General features: G+C 46.1%; 1 protein-coding gene across 8 annotated transcripts in view; it reads right to left on the minus strand.

Moving 5' to 3' along the window:
• The window catches only part of SLC25A26 (solute carrier family 25 member 26), a 176,027-nt gene that overhangs the window by 127,326 nt on the left and 31,331 nt on the right, over positions 1-17,370 (minus strand). For 5 of the 8 annotated variants that reach the window (XR_014788571.1, XR_014788570.1, XM_084840455.1 and 2 more), the window contains exons 4-5: positions 10,374-10,478; positions 3,137-3,456 (exon numbers count right to left, since the gene is read on the minus strand). Coding sequence is in view for 6 of the 8 variants with exons in the window: in XM_084840455.1 (XP_084696581.1) it covers positions 3,137-3,456; positions 10,374-10,478 (425 nt within the window). In the remaining 2 variants the exon portion in view is untranslated. The remainder of the gene's footprint in view (positions 1-3,136; positions 3,457-10,373; positions 10,479-17,370) is intronic. The other 3 variants (XM_084840458.1, XM_084840454.1, XM_084840460.1) reach the window with 1 other exon arrangement.

Here is a 17,370-nt window from a genome sequence, read left to right on the forward strand (position 1 = left end):
GTAACTTCTACAACTACACATCCCATGACCTGAGGTCACCACATTGTGCAATTTCCCCACCACCACTCCATTTAATTGGCTCCCACTTCCTGGAGGTGGGGGAAACTGGACCGCTGTGACATCATGTCACGATTTATTTCTCTACACATGATCAAGGACAAGAAAAAAAGAGGAGACACATGTAGCTTCTGTCACATCTAGTTCTAGAATCAGTGTGGAAAAAGAACATAGGAAAATATCCAATAATTAATACCGTGTCTCCCACCCAATACAGAAATTGCCCCAGCTTAGAAGTAGAACACCACAGATTGTGTGTGTGCTTTCTTTTATTTACATATCCAATGTACGTGTGGAGGTTCAGAACAAGCCCAGCTCCATGTCTGACTGTGTAAAAGCCACCAATTAAACAATTTAACAGACACATCTCCCCAAAACAGAAATATTCAGTGTTGAAAACCATGGGCATTTTAACGCAGAGCTAAGCGCATGACACTTAAGAACAAACAGCAATGCTGTACAATTGATCATTTGTGATGTGTTTGATTTTGAACTGAAGCCACATTTCGTTTCAACAATAATTTGTTTCTCGTTCCATCAAGGCAGATGCTACACACACACAAAAAGAAAGCAATATTTCAGCTGAAATTGGTTCTGAAGGAACTTTTATGAATACACATAATGGAAAGAGCCCCAATTAAATTTCCAACAAAGTGTTGCAATTTTGAGTAAACAGAGTTCTCTCAGCAGGTTCACATACTATGCTAAGAGACCCGCTTGGAAATTAATTACCACCCTGACACATGTCAAAATACATTTTGGAGAGAGAATAGCATTCAGTTGTAACCATCAGATCACTATTCTTTGATGCAACTACATTTATTCAGCAACCCTCAGAGAAATCAAAAAGCCTTGTCCCCCCTGCTTTTCTCTTTTGCCTGCAACCAGATGAAATCTCAACAAGTAACATGTGCTTAGTGAGGCAGAAAATAAGTACAGGATGAAACTATAGTAGGGATTAGGTTTGAGAAAAACAGGTGTCATCTCTTCACACAAATAACTAATTTTTGAGACTCTCGGAGGTGATAAAACAAAGAAAACCTCGTTACCGTTCTCCAGTACCTAGAGCTATTCTAAGGGTGGAATTTCTTATTGTTATATAAAAGTATTGACACAGGACATAAAACAGTTGTCATTTCATTTCAACCTAAGGTGGTCATCACCATCTGATCTAAATGCACAGAGGAAAGATTTTAAAGGAATAAGTAAATTTTTGAAGAAATATTTGCAACTGGTAGTTTGTTTTATGTATTTATTCCGTTTCAATACTGACCAATAGCTGAAGCTCTCTTTAAAACACTAGGAAACTTTGCACTTGTCAAAGAACTCTGAGCTTGTTTTGCTGTTATTTATATTGTATTAAATTTTGTTTTACAAGCATACTATAATTTTCAGTTTTCTTGCCTTATGGCCCCAGTCTTCCTACCCCACTCCCCAAAAATTGAGAAAAATGGACATTTTGGTATTATAGTAAAAGTTGTGTTCCTTCTCCTCCTACATATTGCCATCATCCTAGTTAGATAAATGTTTTCAAATTTGTCCCAGATGTCAAACCAAGTTTTTAGAAGCCAAGTGTTTTCTCAGCTCCAATATGCATGTGCATTTTGTTTCTTATTCCTCTTACACTGTGTGATAACAATGGCTACTTTCAGGTGTCAGGCTAAAGCAAGGGGTCCCAACCTTTTGGGTTTGGTGGGCACAATTGGAATAAAGAGTGTAGCCATGGGTGGTATCACAAAATGGCTGCTGGGAGGGGCTTGCACATTCAGAAAATGTCTGCCATGGTGGGCATTGCCAGTCACAAAACAATCATTTCCCAGAAGGCAAAATGGTGAGACTAAAGAAAAGTAACTTGCCCAAGAACCTAATTACAAGGCAGAGGGTGGGACTGAGGTCCAGAACAAAAAACCTCTCTTTTGAACCCCAATAAATACAGTACTGGGGGGCAGCACTTTGCTTTGCAGCATGCCAGCATCCCAGATAAAAATTAATTAATTAAGGAAGCAATCCTATCTATATAGGCGGCTGCCTCTGAACTCAGAGGCGACCACCTATCCAAAGCAGGGCTGGAGAAGCACACAGGGGATAGTTCCTCCTGTGCTTCTCCTGCCCTGCTTTTTTGGCTAGACAGCTGATTGCAGCTGTCTAGTTGCAGGAGGACGGAGCGGGGAAGGAGGCTGCTGCACGACACATAGGATGTGTCGTACAGACAGTTACGCAATCCCTGCCCCAGAATGCTCCCAGCCACACCCCTTTCCGTCCACTCTGCATTCCTTTTGCAAGCACAGAGGATGGGGCTGTTCTGCGCTGCCTCCAAGGCAGCGCGGAAGTGGGGGGAGGTCAGTTCTCCGGGAGCCTGCGCTCCGAGGTCGGTTCCCGGAAAACAACATATCCTACAGCCATCTAGCTGCTGTCTAGCGGCCATAAGATTGCTCCCTCCAAACCTTAAGAAATAAAAATAAGGAGGGGCAGGGAGCTTGGTGGGCGCCAAGAGAGTTGTCCCATGGGCACCGCACCATAGGTTAGCATGAGACAAACAATCCAAAACAAGCCCTGGCCTCACCCACTTCCAGTTCCCCTCTCCTCCTCTGGCATAGCCAAGAGGAGTTTCCATTTCTGTCTTCGCTTAAACGAAGCTTGTTCTATCACCCAAACTGACGAACCATAGTTAATGTTAACTGTGGACCTCTGGCATGGAGGGTCCTGCCTCAAGCAGTGGCAGTGCACCACAGGAAGAGAGGAGAGGGATCTTGGCTGGAGCCCCTCACTAAAGACAGAATCAAGCTAAACAGGGCCAGGAAAGTTTCTATCACCTTGACAGAAAGCAGCTGCAGAGGCTTCTTCTGATCCTTCTGCGATCTCTTGTTCCACTGCGATCCTCCCAACCATTGGTTATACTTCTACACTGTAGTTTTAAACTTTTATATTTTATATTGTATTTTATTATGTATTTTGCGGCTTTAAGTGTTGTGAGAGCTCTTCGGCTATTGGGCGGTATAGAAATGTAATTAATAAATAATAAAACTAAACCTCTGCAGCCAGGGATAAAAAGGAGCCAGAGCAACAACAATGCCAATACCTTAAATATGTTGCATAACACCGAAGAAAAAGAAGAGTCGAGTGAGCTGTAAAGTCCATTTGACCCTTCTTGCCTATAAGAGGGGCGCTGTCAGGATTGGCTGGGTAAAGGGAAGCATGAGAGAGAGAACGTTTTATAATTCCATCCTTTTCATTGAGTTGCATTGCTATCATAACAGGTCTGTGGAAAAATAACTCAAGAAAGTCCAAAGACCCACATAATAAATAAATTAATAAATAAATAAGATTCAAGCATTTAAAGAAGTGTTTTACCTCTCTCAATACTGTGCTTTTATAACCTCGGTAGAGTCCTAGAATACCCTGCAAATCAACAAGAAAAAGTGTCAGCTATTAAGAATTAAGTTAGCAAAGATTGCAATTTACTGATTATTACATATCAGGTATAACAGCTTTACTGAGCCTAATATCTAGGCTTCCAGCAAATTGACAATATTGATTAAAACCACACTAAATATTGTCTTCCTAGCTTTACTAACAAAGGAGAGCTTTATCCCTACTTTCAAAACTTATTTAACAGCTACTAAAAATAATAAGTTACAGCTGCATGTCAAAGGGATAATATGTCACATTATTAAGTTGGAAGAACAGGAAGGTAACTTATTAGCCAGGGCCTGCAGGAGAAGCCACCACCACCACCACCGGGGAAGAGGCGTGCTTGCCGCCGCTGGGCCTGCTGCTGCCGCCGCCGCTGGGCCTGCTGCTGCCGCCGCTGGGCCTGCTGCTGCCGCCGCTGCCACCACCACCAGGCCTTCCTTGTGGACTTCTGCCTGGCAGACTGCCAGTCCCTGCAGGACCAGGCCCCCAGGTACCGAGCCAGCTGTGCTGCTCCACCTGCCCCTCCCTGGAGGGGCTACATAAGCTGGCTGGCTGAGGTGGCCTGGGAGAGCCAGGGCCTGCAGGAGAAGCCACCACCACCACCACCGGGGAAGAGGCGTGCTTGCCGCCGCTGGGCCTGCTGCGGCCGCCGCTGGGCCTGCTGCGGCCGCCGCTGGGCCTGCTGCGGCCGCCGCTGGGCCTGCTGCGGCCGCCGCTGGGCCTGCTGCGGCCACCGCTGCCACCACCACCAGGCCTTCCTTGTGGACTTCTGCCTGGCAGACCGCCAGTCCCTGCAGGACCAGGTCCCCAGGTACCAAGCCAGCTGTGCTGCTCCACCTGCCCCTCCCTGGAGGGGCTACATAAGCTGGCTGGCTGAGGTGGCCTGGGAGAGCCAGGGCCTGCAGGAGAAGCCACCACCACCACCACCGGGGAAGAGGCGTGCTTGCTGCTGCTGTGCTTGCTGCTGCTGGGCCTGCTGCCGCTGTCGCCGCTACCACCGCCACCAGGCCTTCCCTGTGGACTCCTGCCTGGCATTTTTAAGGGGATTTTAATTGTTTTGTTTGTTTGTTTTATTTTGTTGGGGGGGATTTTGTTGTGTTTTTAGGGGTGGGTAGCCTGCCTGATAGGCGGGAGCGAGGGGGCATGTGTCCACCTGATGGAGGCAGTGGGGGAGTGTTGGGGGCCGGAACATACCGAGGCTGGGCGGCAGGTGCTGGCGGAGCGCTAGGAGCAGTCCATGCCAGGTAAGGGGAACAAGGGAGAGATGTGTAGTATCTGTCCCCTGCTCCGGGCCTGTCCAGAGCCAAAGGATGGCTGGGGGAGGCGTGACCCCATCTTCTGGCCTTCGTTTGCTGCTCTGCAATGCCAGGTCTGTTACCCAGAAAACCTCCCTCATCCATGACATGATCCTGGATGAGGGTGCAGACCTGGCATGTATTACGAAGACCTGGCTGGCCGAGGCTGCTGCTCCAACCCTTGCAGCCATGTGTCTAGCCGGATTTTTGTATGCACAGCAGCCGAGGGCTGGGGATCGGGGAGAGGGAGTGGCTGTTATCTACTGGGAGTCCTTGGACTTCACCAGACCCCCTCTCCGGGAGACCAAGGTTGCTGAGTGCATGTACTGGAGGTTGGGCCCAAAGGGCAGTCTGGGGATTCTGCTCGTGTACCGTCCACCCCGCTGCACGACTGACTCCCTGGCCGAGGTGCTTGAGGTGGTCTCTGATGTGCGTGTACAGTCCCCTAACTTACTGGTGTTGGGGGACTGCAACGTACATTCGGAGGCCATCCTCACAGAAGCACCTCGGGACTTCATGGAGACCATGGCCTCCTGGGAGCTGCACCATATTCTAACTGGGCCCATCCATGTAGCCGGTCATGCACTAGACCTTGTGTTTGTTTCTGGAGAAACAGGGAGTGATCTGGAAGTCGGGGGTATATCCACCACCCCCTTGTCATGGTCAGATCACTATCTGGTGATGTTGGACTTCTCGGTTCCACAACCCCTCCGCAGGGGTGGAGGACCCATTAAAATGGTCCGCCCCAGGCGTCTTATGGATCCAAATGGATTCCTGAACGCGCTTGGGGATTCTCTGGGGCATGCCAATGGCCACTCGGTCGAGACCCTGGTGGGTGGCTGGAATGCCGCAATTACTGGGGCATTAGATCAGGTGGCTCCGAAATGCCCTCTCCCCCTGAACAGAGCTCGGACTGCACCATGGTTCAATCCGCGGTTACGAGCTCTGAAACAGGAGGTGAGAAGGCTAGAGCGCCGGTGGCGGAAGTCTCGCTCCAAAGACTATCAGACACGGGCTAGAGCTATATCTTCAGCCTATCACGTGGCGGTGAAGGCAGCAAAAAAGGAATATTATGCTGCCTCCATCGCGTCTGCAGAGTGCTGCCCCAGGAGGCTGTTCCAAGTGGTCCGGAGCCTGGTCGGTCCTGTGGCTCCGGAACCACTGGAGCATTCTAAGGCCTCCTGTGAGGCTTTGGCAAGGCACTTTGCAGATAAAATTGATCAGATTAGGTGTGTTACTCTGCACACTGTGGATACAGTTAGTGAGCAAGAGGCGGCCTGTGGCAAACCGGTTTTGTGGGATCGGTTCCAGCTTCTTCCTCCTGATGAAGTGGACAAGGTGCTTTCATCTGTAAGGCCGACCACCTGCTTACTTGATCCTTGCCCATCTTGGCTCATTATGAGCTGCAGAGAGAGACTGGGTGAGGGGATCAAGGTGGTGGTGAATGCCTCCCTTGAGGAGGGAGTGATGCCATCAGCCCTCAAGGAGGCAGTGATAAGACCGCTCTTAAAGAAGCCCTCCTTGGATCCTCAAGTTCTGAACAACTTTCGCCCAGTCTCAAATCTGCCATTTTTGGGCAAGGTGATTGAGCGGGTGGTGGCGGTGCAGTTGAAGGCACACTTGGAAGAAACTGATTATCTAGACCCATTTCAGTCGGGCTTCAGGCCTGGGCATGGGACAGAAACGGCCTTGGTCGCCCTGGTGGATGATATGAGGAGGGCTCTGGATAGGGGATAATGCTCCTTCCTTGTTCTCCTCGACCTCTCAGCGGCTTTTGATACCGTTGACCACGGTATCCTCCTGGACCGCCTGGAGGGGTTGGGCATTGGAGACACTGTATTGCGGTGGTTCCGGTCCTTCCTCTCTGGCAGGTACCAGAGGGTAGCACTGGGAGAGGAGGTTTCGGACCCGTGGCCACTTACTTGTGGGGTGCCACAGGGTTCCATCCTCTCCCCGATGCTATTTAACATCTATGTGAAGCCACTGGGGGCTATCATCAGGAGGTTTGGGGTGCAGTGTCATCAATATGCGGATGACACGCAGCTCTACCTCTCATTCAAATCTTCACCAAGGTTGGCCGTAGAATCCCTGTCCAAATGTCTGGAGACGGTGAGTGGCTGGATGGGGAGGAATAAGCTGAAGCTGAACCCTGACAAGACCGAGGTACTTCTGGTGGGAGACAAGAGGAGGCTGGGGGATGTTGACCTGGTGTTGAATGGGGTACGGCTACCCTTGAAAGACCAGGTCTGCAGCCTGGGGGTCATTTTGGACTCCCAGCTGTCCATGGAGGCTCAGGTGTCAGCTGTGAGCCGGACAGCGCTGTATCAACTCCATCTGATACGGCGGCTGCACCCCTTCCTTCCCGACCATCTGCTCCCATCGGTAGTACATGCCCTGGTCTCCTCTCGTTTAGACTACTGTAATGCGCTCTACGTGGGGTTACCCTTGAAGATGGTTCGGAAGCTGCAGCTGGTGCAGAACGCAGCGGCTCGCCTGATTAAAGGCAGCCGCCGGCGAGATCACATCACTCCAGTGCTGAAGGAGTTGCACTGGTTACCAGTTGTTTTCCGGGCCAAATTCAAGGTGTTGGTTTTGACCTTTAAAACCCTATATGGTTCAGGCCCAGCCTATCTTAAGGAGCGCCTCCAGCAACACCAGACAGGCCGCTTAACAACATCAGCCTCAGATGGCCTTCTCTCTGTCCCATCAGCCAGGACAGCTAGACTGGTGGGGACGAGGGAGAGGGCCTTCTCTGTGGTGGCCCCCACTCTGTGGAACTCCCTCCCTAGGGAACTCCGTCATGCCCCCTCTTTAATGAGCTTCCGTTGTGCATTAAAAACGTGGTTGTTCAGGCAGGCATTTGGGGTGGGTTAGGGTATTTTAAAAAAAAAAAATTATGGTAAAATTTTATTGTTTTAAATTGTTTTATGGTGGGTTGTACATCGCCCAGAGTGGCTGGGTGACCAGTCAGATGGGCGATTAATAAATTTAATAAATAAATAAATAAATTTAATAATAAATAAATAAGGTATAGAAATGTGTGAACTCATTCTTGCCAAGCATAGCTGGTATCTAGAATCATCAGCTATTCCAAATGCATATAAAGAGAGCAGTAGGATTTCCAAGGCTGATGGGAACCCAAAATGTAATGCATCTGTAGGCCTACTCTTAATTTCTAAGAGCAATGGTTCAGTTATTCCCAAGAAAAAAAGGTTTCATTGCTTTCAAAAATGGGCAGAATATTTAAAAATGCATTTGTGTTCATTCTACAGATCTTGTCCTCTGGTTTTCTTAAAACAGCATCTTTAATGACAAGTATGGCAGTATGTCTATGTACACCAGTTGCTGGGGAACATGGGCAGCAGGGTGCTGTTGCACTCGTGTCCTGCTTGTGGGTTTCCCATGGGCAGCTGGTTGGCCACTGTGTGAACAAAATGCTGGACTAGATGGACCCTTGGTCTGATCCAGCATGGCTCTTCTTATGTTTTTATGGCTTCTCAATTACTTCTATGTCATCAATCCTGCTAAATTCGCCAAAGGAGGTCCAAGAATAAGTTCAGTCAAAGTTGCCTGTGTTGAGGTGGAAGACAAGGAAAGTTTGAGGGAGGGAATGGCAGCAAGCCAAGTTGCCTTGTTGCTTTGGCCAAGGACCAGGCCCATCCTGAGTTATATGGTATCATATGATACCTTGGCCTATCACTGTGCTTCTGAGGATTCTTACAGGCCTGGCTGGTCATCCTGCAGTCCCCTTTTTCCAAAACTTAATGGTGGCACACAGGATAAATCCCTGCCCAACACCTATCATGTCAATTCCCCTCTTAAGAGTTCAACTACAAGCCACTCGTATTTCTGAAGAGGTAACAAGACAATTGTCTAGACATTTGTGTGCTTACCAACCAGACAATAACATGCCAAGATTCTCTCATGCAGAAGTTCTCCCTGCATTATAATTTTAGTTGTACAAGTGATTCTCAGAAGCAATCCCATGGCTCCAAATTAGAATGGCTGCTGCCAGATGTTACATCAGGCTGCAGCAGAGGGAGAGATGGGAATGGGCCATACCATCAGCTCCACTGGGCTCCTCCTCTCCCTGAACTGTTTCCATTCCAGCTCATTATCCTAACAGCTACCACATAACATTACAAATTGGAACCAGAGTTTGCTTATTTTCCCTTTTCCTTCCTCATCCCCTTTTCCTTTTGTGACATGTCTTTTAGATTGTAAGCCTGCGGCCAAATTGTATGTAAACCACTCTGGGAGCTTTTTTGGTGCAGAACCAGAGTAAAAATGGTTTAAGTAAATAAACATAATGAACATGGAAAGCAGCCCCTAGTTGAGGGTCCCTTAACAAATGGGTTTTTTCCTACATGGAGATATTATTACAGGAAACACACATATGCACCTGTGCATACTGTTCCATGGGAAAACTGTCTTATTTTGATGCAATTCCATACATTCATAGTGGTCCAACAGCTATACCTATGCTCAGACACTCCTTGCCTTCGACAGGTTTGCAGCGGCACAAAGAGCCACTATTTAAGAATAATGGAAAAGAACTCAAACAATTGCAAAACCATTGCTCATCACCTTGCCAATTAATTTAGCCCAATTTCCATCATCCCCCCCCGCCGAAAGTATTCACTGCTGTGCCTGCAACACATCCCCACACGACACACATCCTACAACAACATACAGCTACTACTTCCTCAACTAGGCATTTCAATCTTTTGCATGAGGGCTACCTCTCCTGAGACAGCTGCATGGCTTTGGGTTTTATTCATTTCAGCCAAGGCTGCAGAACCTCAGGCCTGGGAGCCAAATTCGGCCCACTTGGGGTCCCAATCCAGGCCCCTGGGGTTCCCCAGAGGGCCACCCCTCCTCTTCCCCAACCACCAACCATCTGGCGGTTTCCCAGTTTTTGAGAAGTTTTTCCCCTATTCGAAAAGATTGAGATGCCACTCGTAAGGCTTAGTTGCTGGCAGGAAGAGCTTTAAGCTAAAATAAGCTGGTATTGGGGGCATTTTGGCTCTGCCCACCACTTTAATCTGGCCCCTGAGAGCTTCCCTGAAATTGAATTTGGCCTTCAGGCTGAAAGAGGTTTGACACCCTAATTTAAAACATTTTTATGCCACCCTTCATCCATTTCAGGACAGCATGCAATGAAACAACATGGTCAATATCGCAGCATCTTCATAAAAGGCAGCAATTAAAAACCACAGAAACAATGCAGACGCATTACATACATTTGAAACAGCAGGCTAAATACAAATATGTTAACCTAGTGTCTAAAGGCTTTGTAAAAGTAGGATTTCTATGAATGGATAAACGAGCAGGGAGTTTTAAGATTAAGAATCATAAATGATTTGGAGAATAAATGAGTGACTTTGCATTCTTATAGCATTAATGGTTCAAAAGTTCTCCTTAACTAAAAGCTATTCACTGAGATAATGCCCTCAACATGCATGTCACTTTACAGAGGATGGGAGGATAGATCCCTGCCCCGAGAAGCTTGTAAACTAAACTTCAACAGAGGGAAACCAACAGAGGAAGGGGACACAGTGGGGACAGGTAAACAGGGAAAGAAGATGCTACTGCTTCAGTTCCTACCTCTTCACATATAGTGTTGGAAAGGATCCGTATAGTACTGGAAGAGGGGGAGACTTGTGCTCTCTGTTTCACAACTTCGGAGGGAACCCGTATTAGACAAGCAACCTGCAAAAGAAGCATAAACCTCAGTAAGAAGCTCATAGAGTTCAACATGCTCTAAGATGCCGTTTCTTTAACCAGTGACCCTTTCTTGTTAGGGAAACAAGATATAATTTTGTATCTCTCTGAACAGCCGTGTGTGTTTGCAACTCTCTGCCAGGGCTTCCACTCATAAAGCAAATGTTGATTTGGATAAAGGAATTATTGGTACTTTAAGTGAGATTGAAAGTATGCACTCTTCCAATATTAGCATGTACTTGGGAAGCTCAGACAGCAGGAACATCCACACTGTTCTCCTTAAAAGATAAGGCAGGCAGGCAATGCCATCTAGTGACCAACAGCAAGTACCTGTAGTCAAAGCTATATATCGAAAACATGTGAGCACGCAAAAATGCAACTCTCGGATATACTCTGTAACTCACTGAGGCAGAATAAACCAATGATATACCAATGCAGAATAAAAACAGAACTAATTTTTGTTGAAATCATCCTGCCAATTTCAACAAGTTCCCATACAAATTAGTAACAATAAAGACTAGGAAACTATATCGAAACGATGGATTAACCAGTATGCTGCTAAATGGTTAAGTGACTTCTGCTAAATGGTACCTAACACTGCATAGTTGCCCAGGAGACTCCTATTATAGGAAGTATGCTTACCCTGGTTCGCATTACGTTGGATCCAGACATAGTCAAGCTTAGAGTAGGGCTACTGAAACGAATGGGTAGTATCCAATGGGGCTGCTTTGCCTCCATTGTGCTTGCAGGAGCAAGCACCTGTGCAACAGGGCTTTTGTGCTTCTAAAAAATAACCCCGGAAATTAGCAGAAACACTCATTTCTAGAATGGGACAGGTCAACAGAGCTCCCTTCTGTAAGCTCCGCTCACCTGCCCCATTCCAGAAACAAGCGTTTCCATTTGTTTTGTGTTATTTTTAGAATTATGAAAGCCCTGTCGCGGAAAGCCCCATTCACTCCAACAAGTGCATGGGCACAACAAGATCTACCCAATGGGACTTAGGTTTGTCAAGACTTTCTTGTTCCATTGATTTCAATTGGTTTACTCTAAGCAAGATGAATTCTGGACCCAACCCTTTGTGTTTAGAGCCACATTATATTAGTATATCTATGCGCACAACCTTAAGGGAAAGGGGAGCAAATACCAGTAGTTGAACCTCACAATACTCCATGTTAAAACAAATTTTATTTTTGAGTGATACATTTCCTCTTTTTTGACAATACATAGCTGTCTACTCTAAAGGAAGTCGCTAGTGAACACTAATTCCTTCCCAATGTGTCTTTCCCGCCCCACTCATATCTGTGCATACACCTTAAACCAGAGGTGGGCAGAAGGTAGATTGGAAGCTACAAGCAGATCTCTGGGTGATTTGCAGTAGATCAGCAAGAATTGCTTATTCCCAAATAGGTAACAACAACAACAACAGTATGACTTCACCCACCTAAACTAGGCTACTAAAATAAAGAACTCTTGAAAGAACTCTTGTTGTGTGTAAAAGAACCGTGAGCTCAGGTCAGTTCTAGTACTGAAAACTAATTCACATAAGCTCAGAGCTAAATTTCACACTATGTTAAATATGTTGCTTGCAGATGATCCCAACGTTTTTTCCTTCAAGAAGTGCACAGGCCTCCAGCCCAGATCAGGACCAGCCACTCCTCACGCCACCGCAGCCCCCTGCCCCCAATACACACACACACACACGGGCTAAAAAGAAAAACTGCATTGGTGCCCATGGAGGTTTTCCCCATCTTCTTAGCTCCCATGCTGTGGGGACGAGCAAATTTAAGGGGGAAAGCAGTTGGGTGGGAAGCTTTAAACCTCCCCTACCTACACGTGCTAGTCCCAATTCAGATCAGGGCCCTTGCACTTACTTGAAGGAGAACAGGCAAGTTAGGATTATCTGCTTCTTTATATTTAATGTAGCATGTAGTTTTGCCCTCTTAATGTGCTCAGAGGTACCCTGCACTTTAAATCTAAGGGTTAAGTATTGCGCCCCTGGCTCTGTTTGATGGCTATCTGGGTTCTAGTAAAAAAAAAAGTAGATCTGACAAGTCTGCCACCCCCTGCTTTAAACAAGCCACAAGGCTCAGTGCCTCCACAATTTTTGCACTGGTGTGCAGAGGCAGCCATAATACCTGAACCGCTACAGTAATCATGCTGGAACACAGAAATCTGCCAGTCAGACCACTGGTCCATGTAGCCCAGTACTGTCAACACTGACTGGCAGCAGCTCTTCAGGATTTCAGGCAGGATTATTTCCTAGCTCTGCTTGGAGATACCGGGAATTTAACCTGGGACCTTCTGCATGCAAAGCACGTGCTCCACCACTGAGCCGTGGCTTTGGTTCCAGCACCTCCCATAGCACTAGAACCAAATATCAACTCCATCATCAGCCCAATCCTAATGTATGTTTACTTGGAAGCAAGTCCCCCAAGGACTCATTCCCATTTTTCACAGGACTGCTTGCAGCTTTAATGTTTTAGAAACCCCACCTTTAAAGGGTTTGATGTTGTGGCCAACAAGGCACAGGATCTTATTTGTTAGTTTAGATACCTTGCTGCGAGTTTTAAAAGTGCCTGTGAAATGGTCAGTTCAGAAACTCATCAAAAGTAAAGGAGAGAGAGAAATGTGCCAATATCCAAATGTCATTCCGAAAAGGTAGAAACTCATGTGTGCTCTTCAATCCTGTGGTCAAACACAACAAAATGACCCCAATATGGCTGAGAAAATAACAACTGTCAACTTTTTTTTGTAGTTTGGCATAAATATTTATAGAACTTCATGCTTCATAACACACAATGTCCTTATATTAAGGGCTGTGGTGTTTTTTAAAAATATATATATTATTCCTTAATACTGGAGGAAAAAGACTTTAGAAATACTACAGATGAAAAACAATCTAACCTACCAAGGGGATCCAAGGCACCCACTGTGGCTTCCTGACTTCTGTGGCGTTGCAATCTTGGCATGAGAAGGGGAGCTACAAAGTAATGTACCTCCCTCTATTTTCTCCCAGACACTTGCGGTGCCTTCCATTTTGTTTCATATTGTACTTTGATGTCTTTCAGATTTGAATTTGAGCTACAAGGGAATATTTCACTGCACAGGAACAAAAAAAGAGAGCATCACATTGTAGTGGTATAAAAGCTAATGTCATTCTGAAGGTCTGTTGTCAGGGTGGTTGTGTAGGGCACTCTCGTAGGTTTGTGCACAGAGACTGGGGGGCAGGGGGGTCTATCCCTGATGGAAGGCTGACATTCTCACTTTACATCTGAACTTTGGGCTTGCTACATTCGTTTTACACGTGCACCTGACAGGACGCAAGGAGAAGCAAGGAGGCCTTTTGCTTTCTACTTCATGAAGTTTGAAGTGTAACAAAAATGAGTTTCTTCTTTGCTTTTGGGCCACAGGCCTCATACACTTCAGCCACAGCAACTACGGGAGGGCATAGAACCATGGTATGCCATGTTAAAGTCAGACTTCGGTAAAATTACATCCTGGGCCTCCAGGACCACTTCTCATGTTCCTTACGGACATATAAAAAGTGCCAGTTTGGTATAGTGATGCGAGTGTCGGATTAGGACTCGGGAGTTCTGGGTTCTAGTCCCCACTCAACCATGAAGTTCTCTGAGTGACTTTGAGCCAGTCACTGACTCTCAGCCTAACCTATAGGGTTGTTGTGAGGGTGAAATGGAGAGGAGAAGAACCATGTAAACTGCCTTGGGTTCCTTGCAAGAGGGAAAAAAGGCAGGTTATAAATGTAATTACAGAGAAAGTGATAGGAATGTGCTACTTTTTACAGTGTGAATAGGGACGGATATTTGTCAATTGTTCCATTTGACACGCACCTTTAGCAAGACATGAGGCTTCTGGCATGTTTACTGCTGCTATGTACTACCACTAAAACTGCGCATTTTCCCCCTTTAGCCTATGGGGGAAGTGCACATTTAAGATGTGCTAAGAAAAGTGCACATTTTTCATGTTCAGAGATGTGCACTTTTCCTTTTGGGGACGGGGGGAAGATGCTCACATTCGGGAGATGAGCATCAACCTCAGTGAGCTTGAATATCGCTCCTTCTCCCATCCCTAATTACAAATACTATCAGGGAGGAAAAGGCAACAAGTTAGAACACTGGAAATGAACCTATGCATATTTGCTTTTTGTACACAAAACCTCTCTTCAGGGTAACAAGTTGTTAATTAGGACCCACATCAAAAGGAGACGTGCCTTCAAATCTGCATTATCCTATAAATGTATCAATGCTGCCATCTGGTGCTCAGGACTGGACTGCAATACACCTAAAACACATTGCAGAACTCCGTAACATTAGAAAGTGTATAGTCAAGAAATCACATTCTTCAGTGGTTTGGCAGTGGCTCAAGATCAGTTGCGATTTGTACTGTAATTATATAAACATTTACCTCCTCAGCATCAGTCCCTGTATGCCATATGAGTAAATAATAATGCTCATCTACTGTATAGAGCTATTGTAAAGATTACAGAGATGCGTGAAGCTTTCTGGCTGTTTAAAATGTGCACTCTACAAACGCCAGGTGTAACCATCCTTTCTAGTTGGGGTGAATAAAGATTTGGGAACTCATCCGGTGCCGGCTGACATGGAAAAAATTAAATATTCAGATTAGAATGCTGATTTGTAAAGTGGGGCAGAGCAAGTTAACGTTATAAGGCAAACAGCTCAATTCTGTCATTCAAATGAGATGAGATGGAACGTGTGCCTCTGTTCACCTTTCCTGGCGAGTCCAGATACTACCCAATAAAGACATTGAAACTAGGGTGATGGCTGAAGATACTTTACGAAGTGAGCAGTTACAGTGAAGACTGCAACACTGACAGATCTTGCATATCCACCTTGCTATTCTAACTGACCTATTATTGGTTACATTTAATACCCTTTTTTCAAAACAGGTTACTAGACCAGCTGCCTGTTGATCATTTGGAGCCTCAGAAGCATTCAAGTCATCTCATCAGTTCTAGGTCTTCAGCCAATAGAGAGGGACTGAATTCCTCAAACAGAACTATTAGATCCTTTCAGAAAACATGCATTTTTGGATAGGTTGTCTGGGTTGGGAGTAGGAGGCACTGCACTACAGTGGTTCCGCTCCTACTTGGATGGCCGATTCCAGAAGGTGGTGCTGGGGGATTACTGCTCTGTGCCATGGAAATTGTGCCATGGGGTTCCACAGGGCTCTATTTTATCTCCCATGCTGTTTAACATCTACATGAAACCGCTGGGGGAGGTTATCCGGAGGTGTGGGCTGAGGTGCCATCAATATGGGGATGACACCCAGCTCTACCTCTCTTTCTCATCAAAACCAGGTGAGGCAGTGGCTGTTCTGAATCAGTGCCTGGGCACGGTAATGGCCTGGATGAGGGCCAATAAACTGAAACTTAATCCAGACAAGACGGAGGTACTGTTAGTGGGTGGTTCGTCTGCCCGGCTAGGTGATAGTCAACCTGTTCTGGAGGGGGTTGCACGCCCCCTAAAGGATCAGGTTCGTAGTTTGGGGGTGCTCTTGGATCCAGAACTGTCACTTGAGGCACAGGTGAACTCAGTGGCACGGAGCACTTTTTATCAGCTTAGGCTGGTATACCAACTACGCCCTTATCTAGACAGAGATAGCCTAGCTACAGTGATCCATGCTCTGATAACTTCTCGTCTGGATTACTGCAATGCGTTATACGTGGGGCTGCCTTTGAAAACGGTCCGGAAACTTCAGCTGGTCCAAAATAGGGCAGCAAGATTGTTAACAGGGACTGGCCTGCGAGCTCATATTACGCCAGTACTTTTCCAGCTGCACTGGCTGCCAGTCCATTTCCGGGCCCGATTCAAAGTGCTGGTGTTAACATTCAAAGCCCTTAACGGCTTGGGGCCAGGTTACCTGAAGGATCGCCTCCTCCCATATGTGCCTGCCTGGACCTTAAGATCATCATCAGCGGCCCTTCTCCGTGAGCCCCTGCCAAAGGAAGTGAGGCGGGTGGCTACTAGGAGGAGGGCTTTTTCTGTTGTGGCACCCCGGCTCTGGAATAAGCTCCCTAGTGAGGTTCGCCTGGCGCCTACATTGTATTCCTTTCGGTGCCAGGTGAAGACCTTTTTATTTTCCCAGGCATTTTAGCATTTTAGCTTTCTAAATTTTTGTCTTTGTTGTTTTAAATCTGTATTTTAAACTCCTCTACTGCTGCTAGGTTTTATTGTGGTTGTATTGTTATATTGTGGTTTAAATGTTCTATATATTTTAAATTGTTTTATTGTGTGTTGTTTGGTTTTAGTTTTTGTGAACCGCCCAGAGAGCTTCGGCTATTGGGCGGTATAGAAATGAAATAAATAAATAAATAAATAAAATTTTATCTAGCAAAAAAGTTCTTAGATTGTAATTAGGAATATACATTATGGATTATTGATATAGAGTGGATTGGAGTTCTTTACAGAATTGTACTCACATGTTTAAACCCACCTTCCCCAACCTGGTGCCCTCTACATTTTTAGACTACAACTCCCATCAGCCTCAGCCAGCACGGCCAATAGTCATTTGGAGTTGTATTCCAAAATATCTGGAGGGCACCAGGGTGGGGAAAGGCTGTTTTAAACATTTTCCATGAAAGTGGCAAGACCTTCCTCATTTTTTGTTCTTGGGAGGGCCAAGGGCTGTGCAGTGTTTGTTTGTTTATTTATTTTACTTACAATATTTCTTGGCTGCCTTTCAGGGCAGAAGCCCTCCCAAGGCAGCAAAAAACAAAACAAAAAGAAAAAGAAAACACCGGTATGATAGTGAAAATGAGAGAAACACAATAAAAACAGTGTTTTCTGCTAAGGAAGCGCAGGGACGTACCTAAAATGGCAACTGGTTCACGGAAAATGGA

This window comes from Heloderma suspectum, chromosome 2 (assembly GCF_057233095.1).
Source record: "Heloderma suspectum isolate Gila_16-S chromosome 2, 16-S_ref, whole genome shotgun sequence".
NCBI lineage: Eukaryota > Metazoa > Chordata > Lepidosauria > Squamata > Helodermatidae > Heloderma > Heloderma suspectum.